Below are 15816 nucleotides of genomic sequence, written 5' to 3' on the forward strand. Positions count from 1 at the left end.
CACGGAAAAATACGGCATTTACACAGATTTTGCATGTTACGGTAAGTAAGTCATCTTTAGTGAAATATTTCCACACTGTTGACGAATTTCTACCTGTTTGACAAGATGCGGGCTTGTCCTCGATCTGTTTTGAAGACGCCATTTTGTAGCCAGTGTTCTGTCAGATCTGCTGTCAGAGTGTCATACACTTCTGACAGCTGATCTGATGACACTTCTAAGCACGAAGTGTCATTCTTAGCACGAACTCACGGCTATATGTCAGACAAGTATACACTGTCATTACCAACTACAGGCTTTTATTTAATCAGCAGCTGTCATTACCACAGATCTTTATTTAATCAGCAACATAACATCATAATGTATTAGTTAGATCGTTGTGACAAAGACACTCGCGAGCCGGCTAAGTGACATCCTTAGCGGGAAGGGGGCGAGTTTTAGACGGCTCGTGTTTTGTAGTCGACTTTAGCTGCAACTACATCTCCTTTTAAAAACACGGTAAAACCACAAATATGCATCCATCTACATATCATTTAAACTAATGTATTAACTTATTTTTCTTGTGTCTTGTGACCTATACTGTGCTGTCAGATCAGCACAGGCTGTCACCACCGGCAATCACATGACTGCGACTAGTCGACATGAAATGTAAAAACTCTGAGACGTCCTAGAGTCGACTAGTCGACTAATTGGTTCAACCCCTAGTGGAAAGTCCCACTGATGTTCCAGCAGTTTTCACTTCACTGCAAGCTCCAGCCATGGTGGTTCATAGGATGTTCCTGAACAGCCGTGTCAATCTCATGTCATAGGAGTTGAAAGTTTGTGTCAAATGAGTTAAACTTTGACGCAATCAGTTAGTTGTTTCAGCTGAGCTAAAACTCCTAATACACTTAAACTTTGGTTTTAGAATAAAAGAAAGTGAGCTAAAATTAAATATTTGGAATAATCCTCATCTCAACAATACCAAAAATTTAGCTTTACAATTTTTATCCAGACAGAACAATGCCAAGATTTGGCTGATGGCGGTGAAAAGTGTGTGATTTCTCTACAACTTGCAATCAGCTGTGGGAGGTCTATAAAATTGTTAGCGGTGGATATATGTTTGTATGTTTTCTAACCAACTGGATCAAAAATGGTTAATTCTGAATTTAGAAATTCAGCAAAGTTCTAAAAACATGCAGGAAAGAACCTTTGAATTTTATTTATTGTTCACTTGATAGGAACAGAGACAGAAAACACAGATAAAAATTATCTGATGTGTGGCCATAGGTAATTTGCAACACTTGTCCCTAAATGCATCATGATCATGCTATTTTCTTTTTCAAATAGATAATGGAATGATTAACTGCATTTTGTGCTGCCCTATGTAGGAAAATATTGTACTTTTTTCTGAACATATAGATCCTTCTTGTAACAATGAAGCACAAACATTTAGAATATCTTAAATTGTTTTTGCACACGAGATTAAATGTAGTGACTTGAAGTAAGTACAAGTAAGTGATGTGTAGTGAGATGGTTTTGTTTGCGTCATTATTTCTGCAGTGTGTACAAAGACAGTGGGGGTAATGTGATATGTGTTCTTCCAGGCTGCTGAATGGAAATTGATGTCCAGTGGGTAATGGATTTTATACATCTTTCCACCTACAGTTAGAAATATCTCTGCATGCATTAATGCTCCTTGTGGTAATAGACTGCAAAAAATAAAAAATTAAGAGCCCCAAAAATATCTGTGCAACTTCTCAAAGTTCAAATGACTAAAATAGCTCTGTATCATTCTTGGAAAAGGAATGATTGACATTCCTGGAAAAGTTAAGCAAAACACAACAAACAACCTTAAAATAAAGGGAGCGTCTTACTGCAGTAACATAATCATAACGATAAAAATGACTGCTTTTCTTCAACTCATCACATTCCTTCTCATACACGTGTGTTTGCGAAAACATTTGAACATACCACATTAATAAATGTAAAACGTATACTTGCCCATGTGTTGAAAAAATACAGTTCTTCTCTAAAAAAAAAAAAGAAAATTAAAAATATTTTAAATATTTACCAGTGCATTTTTAATGGACTTACAGTTTCATAAAATTGATGATGTCTCAGTCACAAATCAAACAGTTGTACCACTGCTTTGTATTACACACACAGGATTTTGCAAAGTTACTGTAAGATTTTGGATTATTATTTTTGATTTGAAGGAAGATTTTTTTTTAAACTGTTAGAAAAAGACAAATATATTTTTAGGAAAAAAAAAAAATCTATTAAGGAGTCCCCAAAAATTAATATGACTCTGTTGTTGTTTTCCTGATAAACGTAAACTTTTGCCATCTAAAATGGCTCGATCGATCCTCCTAAATGCAAAACAGATGTTTATTTAAAACTGTGGTTCCCAAAGTGTGGAGCACGCCCCCTAGGTGGGGCGCAGTGCCATTGCAGCGGGAAGAGGTATGGATGAAAAAATACCAAAAAAAAAAAAACAGTTACACAAAAGTGTTTCACTGTAAAGATGGTTTGTTGCAACCTGAAGTGTGAAATAAACTTCAGTGGAGATTGAAAACAAAATATGTGTATAGGTTTATGTCTGGTTGAACGATGTGTGTCCCCAGTTGATATTTTTTTCATTTTGGGGGGGATTTTATTGTAATCCATAGGGGGGCCCAGGAAATCTTTGAGAACCACTGATTTAAAACATCAAGATCCACAACAAATGTGGCTTCCTGGTCTAATACGTTACGTAACAAAGTAAAATCATTCATCACTCTTAAACAAACACTATTAGGATGCTTCCTGCTTCATTTTGACTATAATGTCGCTACTTTAATTGCTGAATTGACACCAGTGTTGTGTACCTTAGACCACTGAACGGATGACTGCTCGCTCTTAGATGAAAAGCTGCACATTGCCATTGCCTCGACACACAACCATAACAGCCTTATTTGAAGGCTGTTAAATAACTCAGCCTTTAGTCTTACCTTCGACCTGTCAAAGTCCACATGGAGAGATGGAGAGGTGGGAGGGAAGCAGCTTTAAGATGCAATAACAGCTAATCAGTGACAGGTGAGCACCCCCTTTGGAATTGGACATCAAGCAGAGACAAGCTGGTGAGTAACTTTTGAATATTCTCTCATTTTAATTCTAATTCTTTTTTTAAAAAAAAGGATTGCAGCATAAAATGTATTTAAGGACCTCTTTAGATTGACAGAAATCTGAGTAAAATTTAAGAGATCAGTAGATCAGGAACAACAAACAACACAGCAACAAGAAGACAAAGCATTACTGCTTGCTTCAAATCTCCTAATTACATGTCTGCATTTTTGAAAACCATGAAGTGGTTTAACAATCCTTTTAGACTCTTACAGTGAGGACATATCACAGAGCTTCCAAGAAATTAAAGGAAATAATTTTAGTTGTAAACGTTTAAAAAAAACAAAAACTAATTTGACAGAGATTTCTATACTATAGGGTGAATGATTTTCTTCTTACGGGGTTAATTGGCAGAGAGTAGGTGTTCAAGAAAATCTATGTATCATCAACATAATTCATTTTGTTATTTTTGTAAATCTGAAGCACTCAGGCTAGATGCAGGAAAAACAATTGAGATTCATCCTTTTCGCTTTGCTGACAAAAGTGTACAAGTAATGAAGTCTTCTCTTAATAAAGAACCTCACATCTATTTGTATTTTTCCTCTGAAGTCTGTGTGTTTCACATGTCAGATGAGTCAACAAAAGTACACATCCCTTTATGGCCCAGCTTTAATAACAAGCGATCGAAAGAATTAAAGGGACGATCCTTATTGTGCATTCAAAGTCCATGTGGTTTTTTTATGACCTCCCGTCAGCTGTGTCATTTGTTAATAGTTACCCAGCTCTGCTAAACGATAATGGAAGATTAACTTCTCATCTGAAGTCATCAGCACTTCTATGTTTTTTTTTTTTATTATTTCCATGTGGTATATTAATAGGTTTATGCACAATGTGTAACACAGGTTACGAGAAGAGGGGAGGGAAGGATTTTAAATTGTACTGCTGGTACTCCTTAAATGTAACGCTATTTCAGAAGTTTTTTGGGGTTTTTTTGCACTTTTTGTCATATCAATCTCATTATATGCACCTGTTTCATTTGGGCAAACTACTTGTGTTATCTCCGGAGTATATTGTGTTTTGCAAAAGTTTGTGTGACTTTTTCATTGTTTCCAATATTTCATCTAATTTAGTATATTTCTTCAAAAAGAAAGAGAGAAAGAAAAACAACCACAAAAAATCTTCACAGGAATACTTCCATAATCTTGGTAAATGCACAAAAGGAAAGATACAAATTGTCATTTGGACAAATCACTTCTTCTATCTTCTCAGCATATTGTGTTTTGCAATATTTTATGTTGTTCAATTAATTTTTTCATGTTTCCAATGTTTCTAATGCTAATCAGCTATTTATATTTTTGTAAAAAGAAAAAGAAGAACTGCCTGTGTTGTTTTGATGCTCAAAAGGAAAATTGGAAATTTTCCATAATCCTGACGAACATTTCTAAGCTGTGAGTTCAGTTTCTTTATCCTGCTAATAATACATGTCAAGTGTCATCACAATGTAATGCAATGCAAGATTTAGATTATCTCTACATAAGAGCTATTAGATAAGAATAATAATTATATTGTAATTCCTTTACTCCATTAGGAGACATGACCACCTATAAGCCGAGGGTGATTTCTCTGACCAAGACTACGGGTCAAACATTTGGCTTCTATCTGAGAGTGGAGCAAAATGAGGAAGGTCATTTGATCCGCTGCCTGGAAATGGGAGGCCCAGCTGAACTGGCTGGCATGAAAGACGGAGACCGCATCCTTCGGGTCAATGGAACATTTGTTGATGGGCTGTCCCACTCAGAGGTGAGCAGGCCTTGAGAGGCACTGCAGTGCATTAATCAAATCGATAATGAGTCCAACTCATTTTCTGTTTTTTTTCTCCGTTTTCCTTTTTACGGGTGGTGGAGCTGGTGAGGAATGGCGGGGCATCCGTCACATTCCACATCCTGGATGAATCATCTTACAAGCAAGCAAAATCTTTGGGGGTGAACCTTTCTGATCCCCAACTCACACCAGTGGCCAATGGAGCGACCAAAGAGCCTCCAAAACTCAAACTGTGCTACTTGGTCAAGTCTACCATGGGATTTGGGTTTTCTCTTCGCTCAGTAAGAGGTAAGATGTGGAAGTGCACCAAAGGTTATACGGTGTGAAAATCCTCATAATATGATATTACTATTCCCTGCTACAGTATAGTTTTATAGATTGAACATTTAGAAGAAAAAAATCCAGCATTTAATTTGAATACATGTGAAGGTTTTTGTATTTCTTTCAAAATCAGCTGTGCCACACACATTTATGCCACTAACAATTCATAGAAATTAAATCTCACTGAAGCATTTTTTTTTTTGTCTTTATTTACACTTTCTGAGTTGACCTTAGTTTCTATAACTTTAAATTAGTAATCCATAATTAGATGTAATGTGACAACAAAACCATTTTAGCCAGGGTGAAAATCCAAGTTCATCACACACATTTCACAGCTAAGAAGGTAGGGAACAGCAACAAAAAGATGACCAGGTTTCCATAGCAACCAGTTTCTTATCCAAAACCCCTAGGAAGTTATTCAAGGTAACTCTCAGAGACACCAGGAAACTTTAAATAAAATGATTTAATGCTGTATAATTAATATTGTTTAATTAAGGTTGTATGTTCTAAAATATTCTGCTTACTTCTCCAATAGCAGGTAAATTTATATTAAGGCTATTTCACATCTTTATGAGGGTTTCTAATAAGTAACACATAAAATGCATAAAAAAGTCTCCCAAAACCTACTTTTACTGACAGTTATTTTCTAGATCTGATCAACTATAACATTCTTCATTCTGAGTTGTAACATGATAGCCAATAGTCTCTTAGTTTCTGAGAAAAAACATTTTTCCCACAATGGAAAGTCTTGGAGGTCTCTTAAAGGAGAGGAACTTGTTATAAACTTTATGAGTACAAAGCCACTGAATGTAATAACAAGACTAGTGAATTTTACCATCATTTGTGACAGGAATATCGTTGAATTAGTATTTCAAGGTCCTTTAAGATTTTGCAGAGGTTTCTCTGCAGTGCTGGGGGAGCTTTATGTTACCTAGCAACAGAGCTAAATGGACTCTCGCAGGTTAATCCCGATAACACCTCTTAGTTTTCAGTTTCAGATTGATTATTTCTTTATTATTATTAGATATAAAAATTAAAACTTGAATTGCCTGACCTAGAGAGATGAGTAAAACATGTGCTAGGAAGAACAACCTTGGATTTGGTGTGACAGTATCTACTGAATGGTTGTTTTCTAATTTGTATAGTTCTATTGATTTTCAACTTTGTTCAGACATAATAATAATAAAAAAATACATTTAAAATACTTCTGTGTTTTCTGATGTGCTTTTACAATGTCACCAAATGGCTTTTTACGTCTGAAACAGAAGCTTTGCTGTTTCTTCAAGCAATAAGAAATGCTTTTCATGTGATTTCATCTATGCATTAATCTATCCGGTCTGTTTCATCAGGTGAACCAGGATTGTTCATGACTCAGGTGGACTCAGGCAAAACAGCCTACAACGCTGGAGTCAGAAATGAAGATCGTCTGCTGGAGGTTAACGGGGAGAACGTAGAAAACTGCACGCATGACGAAGTGGTGGAAAAGATCAAACTGGGAGGGAAAAGCGTCATGCTCCTGCTTGTTGACAAGGAAACGGACCGTTTCTATCGCAACAAAAAAAACAAGACAGGATCATGGTTGGCAACAGTAAAGTTTCTCCCACTGCAACCGCGCTTCATCAATATGATCAAAGAGTCTAATGGATATGGATTCATGCTCAGACAGGAACCAGGCCAAAAAGGCAAGGCCAAAAAATAACCATGTACGTTTCACTGCAGAGAAGGGGTTGTGGTTTAACAACATGCTCCATGATTTATTGCAGGACACTTCATAAGGGAAGTAGACAAAGGCAGTCCTGCAGAAAAAGCTGGCCTGAGGGAAATGGACAGAGTTGTTGCTGTCAATGGAACGGATGTGGACAACTGCAGCCATGAACAGGTGGTGGACTGGATCAGGCTGTGTGACAACACATGCTCCTTCCTTGTGGTGGACAAAGACACGGACCAAATGTACAAACAGGTGAGCCGCAGACTCACTTCTAGTGTTTCTAGTTCTGCTTACAAAGTTGACAACATGCTAATACATTCATGTTTCATGTCTCACAGGGCAAGGTGTCTCCCATGCTTTTCTGGGAGGAGATGAAAGATTCTAACTCCCCACCCAGTTACACTGAAGCTTTGAGCTTACCTGCTCCTGCCAAAACATCCATGACTGTAAGAGACAGAATGGAGGAACTGAGACCCAAACTGTGCAGAATGGAGAAGACCTCTGCCGGCTTTGGCTTCCACCTAAATGGCATTGAAGGGGTGCTTGGCCAGTACATCACTGAGGTAAGATCAACAAGAACAACCACCGTCTGAGGAAGACTACGCCACAAGAACCTGGTAAAAGTCACCTCTTTTCAGGTGGTGAAAGGTGGTGCAGCAGACAGAGCTGGTCTGGAGAACGACGACGTTGTGATAGAGGTGAACGGTGAGAATGTGGAGCAGAGCATCCATGCTGAGGTGGTGGAAATAATCCGCAGAAGTAGCGACACTCTGGAGATGCTGGTGGCGAGACAGGATGTCTACAAACAGCTCAAAGCCACAGGTGTGAAGACCACACCGCTTCTCCTTGGGGAAACATCCAAGGAGAAAACTCAGACTGCAGAGGCTCCAGAACCAAACAGGAAAAAGGAACAGCAGCAGGAGGAGGAAGCCAGGCCTGAAACTCCACCTCAACAGGAAAGACAGAGGGTGAGTGGTGCTATTTGCCGCTAATATTTCTAACCAGCATGATTATCACAGTATCAAATCAATGAATGATTAACTGCTAATTGTGAACAATTAGAGTATAATTTCAACTAATATGTCCTTTGACATTCTAAAATATATTAGGATCTAAATCAAACCACGGTAAATATATATGATTAACAAGAGGGTCGAGATTAGAGTTATACTGCTGATTATTTCACCACATAACATTTTGTTGCTTAATAACCCTCACCCCCAGAAAATACAATGGAAAAACGGCAGATGGGCGTTCTGCTGCAAGTTAAGAGGTTAAAGTGCTCCGAAAAGTTGTTGATGTCATTTGAACTTTTCACATTTTGTTGTTACAACCACACATTTCAATGTACTTCATCGCGACTGAATGCAACACACTGACACAAAGTAGAAAATGTCTGAAGTAAAAGAACAGTGAGCTGAATTTATTTATTTATTCATGTTATTTAAAGGTATCAAAGTGAAGGGGCGTGAAAAAATTCTTGCACTAACCTCTAAAATTCTGTATAATTTGTCTTCTGTTTTATAACTGAGGAACCAACACAAACTGTTACTTTGTGTTGGTTCCTCATTGACAATCCAAATATAAGACATTGACGTTTATGGTTATAATGTGGCAAGAGGGCTATGAACAGCTTTGAGCACAGTACTGGATGTATTGCAATAAATGTAGAAATTACCCTTCGCCGAAAGATGCATGTCAACGTCATTAAATAACACTAAAAGACTGCACAATTTGGGTCACATTATTTGGCTGGTGTAAGAATGGCAATGAAAGCTGTCGGTATATTGAAAGTATTTAATGATGCAATACAAAAAAAACCTGCTCTGTAACAATGTATCTGAATAAAGCTACAACTAAGAAATGTTTCAGTTGATAGAGAAAACCATTTCAAGTTTTTTTCAATCCAATTACCTACTTATAGCTTTCATTCTGGTTCAGATGAAATATGATAAACAAAAATGTTGTCTTACATTCTTTTCTTACTTTTAGACGCCCTCTGTGTCATCGTCCTCGTCTGAAGACGGCATCGATGAGAGGCTCTGAAAGGATGCCCACAGGAACAAATGCTAGATATGGCCGAATCTGAAAAGTTTCTGTTTAAAGCTCTCTGAGCTTCACACATTCCAGTGAAAACCAGTAAGAGAGATGACAACAACAACTAAAAAATAATAATAATTACAGCACTGGGACTGAAAAATTACCCACAAAAACTGATTCATAGCAGAACAGCTGTTCCTGGATCTTACATCGGAAAAACCTTTGGTGCCTTCAAGAAAAACGTCAGTCCCTTAACCAAAAGAATAAATACAACTTTAACTTGCATACGTGTACTATATTCATTCTCATAACACAGACAATGGCTGCAAGAAGATGGCTACTAACCTAAACGAGTCCACGTCTACAGTCAAAGCTTAAAATAGATGAAGCTGTGACAAACAAAGCTTGAAGAAACCAAATGTTCTTTTACCATTACACCCAGAAAGAAGGACCATAAAGAAAGTAAAAAAAAAAAAAAAGAGTCTCCATAAAGATTAGGATAAGAGAACCAAAGCAAAGCTTTAGGTTTGGAATTATCTACTCAATTAAGATAACACTTTAACAAATTTTACACATTTTTACCAGAAATGCCATTAAATCTTGAGGGTGCTGTATTGTTTTGATCAAAACTTGTATTGATATGTAGTCTCTTTTACAAACCTGAGATAAGCGTTGTCAACATAATTTAAAATCAGCTACATATGCAGTAAACATGTATTTTCTTGCCTTTATTTAATGTTTGACATAAAAGTTCACATTTCTTACATAAAATAAAAAAATCAACACATTCCATCCGAGTTAAGGCTGACTTTTTGAGTGCCTGCTTTCTTCCAAAATTGAATAACATATCTGAACATTAAAACAAAAAAATCACAGTGGGAAAACCTGCAGTGAAACAAGAAATGTGTGTTGTTTCAACCAGTGTGTTAAAACATAAAGATAAAAAAAATAAACCAAAAGTATAGAAAATTAACACCAAGGTAAGAACCCTATTTGTTTCATTTGAATGATTTTCTGTAAATACTATGTTTTCATGAGAGTCCAGTTGCAAAGTTCCTTCAGCATGCGCTCCAATGGTCACCCTAAGAAATGTTTGTTTTTTGTTTTTTTTTCCTGATTCAGGAGTAAATGCCTCAAAAATGATTTCTGTACTTCTCAAAACTGCAGAATAAAATTTATCCCACGCATCAGAGAAGGCTAAACACACCACAGGTGTTCAGAGGGCCATGTGTTTTTCTGGTGCCTGCTTGTGGGCGAGGTAAAGGAATAGGATGCTGGACAGAGCGCTGACCAAGAAGATGACATCAAACCAGCGGTGGTAGAAGTTGAACTGGAGTTCTCCCAGAACCTCTGTCACGATGGAGCGGTACTCCAGTGGCATGCTCATGCGCATCAGCAGCACAGATGAAACAAAATACATCCCCTGACAGATTGAGATAAAAATAAGGAATGGATTCAAACTTTACTCAAGGCTGCAGGAAGTACGCGACTATGCAGGAACGCACACTTACCATGATCTGAGCGAGGACAAGCACGATGACATTGGAAGATTTGCTGCTTGATATTGCGTAGAAGAACTGCAATAAGATGAAGGTGACAATATTCAGAAGATGGAAACTGAACAAAATACTTTTCGAGAAAGAAACTGTCCATATGTGTTAAATACTTGAGTTGAAAAATATTAGGTATATTAGGCCTTAGGTATAATTGTATAATCTTTGCCACATGTTAAACCTTGATAAACTGCAGGTTAGAGGTTTTAATCTGAATTTAAGTGTGCACATTTTAACTAATAGGCCATCATTACCTTTGTAAGTGTGATCAGCAAACCTCGTATGGAAGTGACAATTATTATTCCAACCAGGATGAAAGAAATATGCTGGGACCAAAATTTCACCTGGAACACAGAAAAGAAGAGAAAACATAGAATGAAAGCCAAACCCTTTGGAGTTTTCGATTGCCCCCTTTGAACGTGAACCTCTTGGACTATGTTTAACAACTGCTTTTATGTGAACACACTGGACATGAATAGCACATGATTAACTGCAGAGAGAACACGGCAGAGGATTTTCTTTACAAGTGGTTATTCCAGATGAGCTTGGGGGATTACTTGTAGATGTAAACAAATTTCATAAACAAAAAGTAAATGATTACAGGTATTTGTAAGCTTAAATTTGTGATGTCAAGATTAAAGAAGCAGTGGTTGCAGAGAGAGATGGAATAAATTCATGTAGTGACTTTGAAAGTAACAAAAAAGCTCTCAGAAATAATGAATTCATACAGAAGTGTGTTTCTTACATCAAACTGGATGCCCAAGTAGTTAACTGTTATTTCGATACCCCTCGTCACCGGATCCGTCTTTCCAACTCGATCAAACACTATGTTTATCGTTGCCTGTAAATGAAAGAAAGGTTTAAAAGTAAAATCAGTGACAACACACCTTTTAAAGTGAACATATCAACCAACAGTAAACATATATAACCAGCAGTAAGTGACGTGAATGTTTATGTGAGATATAAAATATGAATGCAGTGTTCCTACCATGAAGATTTTCCAAACACAATAGATGGAAAAAAAGTAACCAAGGAAGTTGAAGTATTTCCCCTGGAAGGTCTTTGAGTACTCAATTCGTTCCTAAAGGAAAAAAAAAAAAAGACAAATCACTCACCGCATGATTAAAATAGGTCAACTAGTTATAAATAAATGTACAAGTAAATAATCTGATGTTCATGCATGTTAAAATGTTTACTCCAGGTGAGATTCTGCTGGTTTCCACCAAAAATAATCATACCTTTATGTGGTAAGTAAAATACATGGAATGAAATTTATTTTTTGTGACAACAGGTGCCAAAAAAAAAAATTACATCACCTTTAAAACGTGTTAATTACAGCAGTGTTGTAAGTGAAAACAGTCAAAACGTTGACGACATGACAAACCTGAACAGAGCACAGCTCACCCTTATGTCATAAAACGGTGCTATATTTGGTGAGGGCCTGGTGACTGCTATGTGTGTAGCCACAGTTAACGCTGTATTTGAACATGTGTAAACAAACATGATACTGAAGAGGAAAACCAGCCCTTAAGTGCTTTAAAGGTTGGTTGGCCTCAGTTAAAAGCATAGTCATTGGAGGCACTTTTTCCATTAACATACCTAATTCATTTTCCATTGGAGAATAAGTGGAGCTGTACTGATGATTGAGCTAAATGAAAAATATACAGTGGTGTATACGCCCTTGCCTGATTTCAAAAGATTATATAAGAGCAGGACAGCAAGACATCATGAATTACTTAGGCAAGATAATCTGCATGTTCAGCAAATCCCAGACTCCTATCCAATCAATATACTAGGTTCAAATTATTTTAAAAATGTTCAACCCATGGATTGTTTAGTCCTATTTGTTTCTAGTACAAGCTGTATAGATAATACTCTGGCACACACTTGTTTACCTTGGTGGCTTGCAGATCCACCGTCTCCAGGAAGAGTTGTCGACTCAACTCCTCCAAAGCATCAACTTCCTGCTGGATCAAAGACAAATCTACAGCGAGGAAGTCAGGGATCACAGCAGCTAATATTTTTCTGGACAGTTAACAGGAATCTAAAATATAGAGATGCTGGCATCCAAGCATGAAGGATACTTTCACTGCCTGTTTGTGTAGAGGTGACACTCTTGATCATGCCCCAGAAACCAGTCTGTTTGTTTTGGTCCTCCCCTCGTTGGTACATCTGCCTCCTCGTCATGGCGATTCTTGAGAGACAAAAGAAACCGTTAATTTTACTTTTTGGAGAAAAAAAAATGGTTTGAAGATTAAGAGGTGGGGGAAATCATTAATCCCACCGTTTCTTTTTGCTGACAATCATATCCATGGTTTGGAGTAGCCGCCTCTCCAGAGCAAGAATGTCACTATCTGTTACATTTCTGTGAAAACAACAAAAACTAACGGTGAAGACACACTGCCACCTTCTGCTTGAATACTGCAAAGAAACAGCCCATGAGCCTAACCTGAGGAAATAGGACATATATGTGTATGGACAGTTGACAGCACCAAACCCTGAGAGGAGAGCCATAAGAGTGACTCCGATCACACCGACACGACTGATGAGCTGCTCAATGGACAGAATCCCTGCAAAAATCCATCAGAAAGAGACATTAAACAATAAAAACCTCATAAACTTCACAGATGAATGATGGTGCTGAACCTTGCAAATTGCCTCTTTCACATTTTGCCACATTACAATTCCAAACCTCAATGTATTATAATAAGATTGTATGTGATAGACCAACACAAGTATCACATAGCTGTGAAATGGGAGGAAAACAATCCATGGTTTTACAATAGTTTTCTTTTTGTATTGTCTTTTTCCAAAACAAATATTTGAAATGTATGAAGTACAATCTGTGGATTGTAGAAACATATCTCCCTGCAAAAGATGCAAGTCTTCTGTGGTACTTCTGCCAGTTTTGACTGAAATTTTTCCCCAAATTCATTTTTGAAAATCCTCTACTAGCAGTCAGATTGGATGAAGTATTTATGAACATAATTTTTCAGGTATTCAACTGTTTTAATTTAATCTATTCTGTTTCTTTGGCTTTATAGATAGAGCAGCTGTTCTCTTGCAAGATGAACCTGCATAGTGAATCTAGGCAAAAAATGTAAATGTAGGTCCTATAAGAGCAGTACACTTTCTGTTCACTACATTACAAACTCCAGGACATTCACCGGCTTTCTTCTTGACACACTGCTAGAAAGATGCTGTTTGTTCAGAAAAGTTCTCTACCAAGCCTTCAATGCCTTCATATAAAAGCCGTATTTATACCAGATTTCAGAAAAAAATTATTTCAGAAAAAAATAAAATAAAAACTGTTTTCTTTCCCTTCCATATCTCATGTATGCACTTCTCTGTTTGTTTATGACATAAACTCCACTGAAGTTCCTTGGAAAATGTGAAAAATCCTAAAAGGATGTGAATACACGGCATGAAATGCAACATTTTGATGAAGCCTCGTTTACTCACCATGTTTTGGACTCAAGATTGGGAATGGATCTCCTAACTTCCAGAAGAAATACATGAAGGTAAACCAAACCATACAGGCAAAAAGGAGTCTTTGCCTCTGCACTGATAAGACAACAAGTAAATAGTTCACCATGAGAACAGCACCTCCAAATGTTTGGTCCTAAAAGTTTGTTGTTGTTTTTTTCATTTCTTGAACTTACATAGTCGTATGTTGCTGACAACAAAGTAACCGATATAAAAAGGCACCACAAAGATTAGAACCAGCAGAATCACATACAGATTCAACTTCCAGTGGAAATACCTGGAACTGGGACAAAACGTGATGATTAACAAATTGTATTTGTTTTAACAAATATATATGTGAACAGGCCTTTTCCCCAAAAGCAAATGTCACTTACGTGCTGCTTAAGGCCCCAAGAATCTCAAAAATGATAAGCTCAAACATTGTACAGGAAAATGCAAAGGTGACAGAAAAAACAACCTGGACAACATACTGTCGCACCTGAAAATAAAAAACACAGTTTGACTGTAAAACATTTACAAGTCTGCTAAAGAAGACAAACCTCTGAAATCTGTATATGTTGTGTTTCTTTTTATTAGAATCCATATGTTATGTCTTAAGAAAATACTAGTTGTATTTTAGAGACATAAACTACTAATGCTGCAAATGGAACAACCCTTACCTCATAATCTTTGAACAGCTGCCGCATAAAGAACAACCAACCAAACCCAAAAAACAGCACCTGAGCAAAATATGCAAAAAAATATTTGATGAGAAGTACAAAGACACATAATAACTTTATATATGAAGTAGTTTGAAAGATCTTATGGACGTCAGTTTCAAACCCAATCAAGATTAATTTTTCTACTTCACATTAATTCAATACGGTCTCATTTCTTAATGATTGATATATCGCAAGTTGATGAATATGTACAACCATAATATCATAATATGTTTATAATTGAGCTAGCAAAAACATTTTTAATACGTACAATATAACATTTTACTTGTGAGAAACCATATAAATAATGTGGGTAACACCGAGCATATTTCACCTTGAAATATCTTAGAAGAACTGGTCCTAAAAATCTAAGTTAACTACAGAAAAGTATACTTCTTCCAACCGATTACCTGAGAGGTGAACATGATGACTGAGTCCACCAGAAACGACATGATGATGTGAGTTAAACAACCTCAAACACTTCGAAAAATCCCAGTGCTGCAAAGTGCAGGCCAAGATTAGTTCATTTTAACCCCGAGGATAAAAACACCGTATTTCTTTAAAGTGAACCGTGTGTTATGTGTCTAACATTTTGACACTTGTTTAGCTGTCAAGTCGTAACCAACATACTTCCGTCGCAGGGATACTACGTCATTCGCTATTCAAAGTACGGAAAACAAGTAAAAAGGTTAAAATACTTAAGTCAAGATAACAAAACAGAAAATAATAAAATAGACTATTATAATCACTTATTATCATTTGTAATTTTAAAACAGCACGTCATAGAAGAATAGACGTCTTATTAATATAGATCGTAAGTTAATATTGCTGCCATATTGTGAGTGCAATTGTTTCCCAGATATATTTATCTATGCATAGGTTTTAAATTAATCATTTATTTTAGACATTTTATTTTTATGCTTAGTTTAGAACTATTTTACGCACATCCGTTTAATATTGGTTGTTCTCTTATTCTGATTTGTAGATTAATTTTTGCCTAAAATATCAACATATTCAAAACTGACACGAACATGTATATATATGAAACTATTATTAAAATTATCTGAATGCAAACAATGTTCCTTCAGTCTTAAAAACATAATCTATG

At 36.6% G+C, this 15816-nt stretch overlaps 2 protein-coding genes across 3 annotated transcripts; one reads left to right on the forward strand and one right to left on the reverse strand.

Annotated features, from left to right (window-relative positions):
* pdzk1 (PDZ domain containing 1) lies at positions 1-9758 on the forward strand. 2 transcript variants are annotated; one of them, XM_044130962.1, is made up of 9 exons: positions 1-41; positions 2852-3098; positions 4670-4881; positions 4977-5190; positions 6573-6905; positions 6987-7183; positions 7270-7494; positions 7570-7899; positions 8924-9758. In XM_044130962.1, exons 3-9 carry the CDS (start codon positions 4675-4677, stop codon positions 8975-8977), a joined length of 1560 nt encoding a protein of 519 aa, XP_043986897.1. In that variant the 5' UTR covers positions 1-41; positions 2852-3098; positions 4670-4674; the 3' UTR covers positions 8978-9758. The 2 variants fall into 2 exon arrangements, with proteins under 2 accessions (XP_043986897.1, XP_043986898.1); XM_044130963.1 differs by lacking the exon at positions 1-41 and having other exon boundaries at positions 2816-3098.
* Positions 9685-15354, reverse strand: si:ch73-390b10.2 (Golgi pH regulator). The gene is made up of 14 exons (XM_044130964.1): positions 15119-15354; positions 14670-14729; positions 14385-14488; positions 14187-14293; positions 13987-14088; positions 12974-13094; positions 12809-12889; positions 12609-12718; positions 12420-12508; positions 11513-11605; positions 11270-11365; positions 10779-10868; positions 10483-10548; positions 9685-10394 (listed from the first exon to the last, which is right to left on the reverse strand). Exons 1-14 carry the CDS (start codon positions 15158-15160, stop codon positions 10188-10190), a joined length of 1368 nt encoding a protein of 455 aa, XP_043986899.1. The 5' UTR covers positions 15161-15354; the 3' UTR covers positions 9685-10187.
* Between the last annotated feature and the right edge of the window lie 462 nt (positions 15355-15816).

This window comes from Gambusia affinis, linkage group LG11 (genome assembly GCF_019740435.1).
Source record: "Gambusia affinis linkage group LG11, SWU_Gaff_1.0, whole genome shotgun sequence".
NCBI lineage: Eukaryota > Metazoa > Chordata > Actinopteri > Cyprinodontiformes > Poeciliidae > Gambusia > Gambusia affinis.

Coding starts and splice junctions, on each gene's coding strand:
- pdzk1 (XM_044130962.1), top strand. CDS start 4,675: ATGACCACCTATAAGCCGAGGGTGATTTCTCTGACCAAGACTACGGGT. Junction 7,184..7,269: donor CGGACCAAATGTACAAACAG/GTGAGCCGCAGA, acceptor CATGTCTCACAG/GGCAAGGTGTCTCCCATGCT. Junction 7,900..8,923: donor CTCAACAGGAAAGACAGAGG/GTGAGTGGTGCT, acceptor TCTTACTTTTAG/ACGCCCTCTGTGTCATCGTC.
- si:ch73-390b10.2 (XM_044130964.1), bottom strand. CDS start 15,160: ATGTCGTTTCTGGTGGACTCAGTCATCATGTTCACCTCTCAG. Junction 14,730..15,118: donor TCATCATGTTCACCTCTCAG/GTAATCGGTTGG, acceptor TATTTTGCTCAG/GTGCTGTTTTTTGGGTTTGG. Junction 12,509..12,608: donor TACACAAACAGGCAGTGAAA/GTATCCTTCATG, acceptor TCCTCGCTGTAG/ATTTGTCTTTGATCCAGCAG.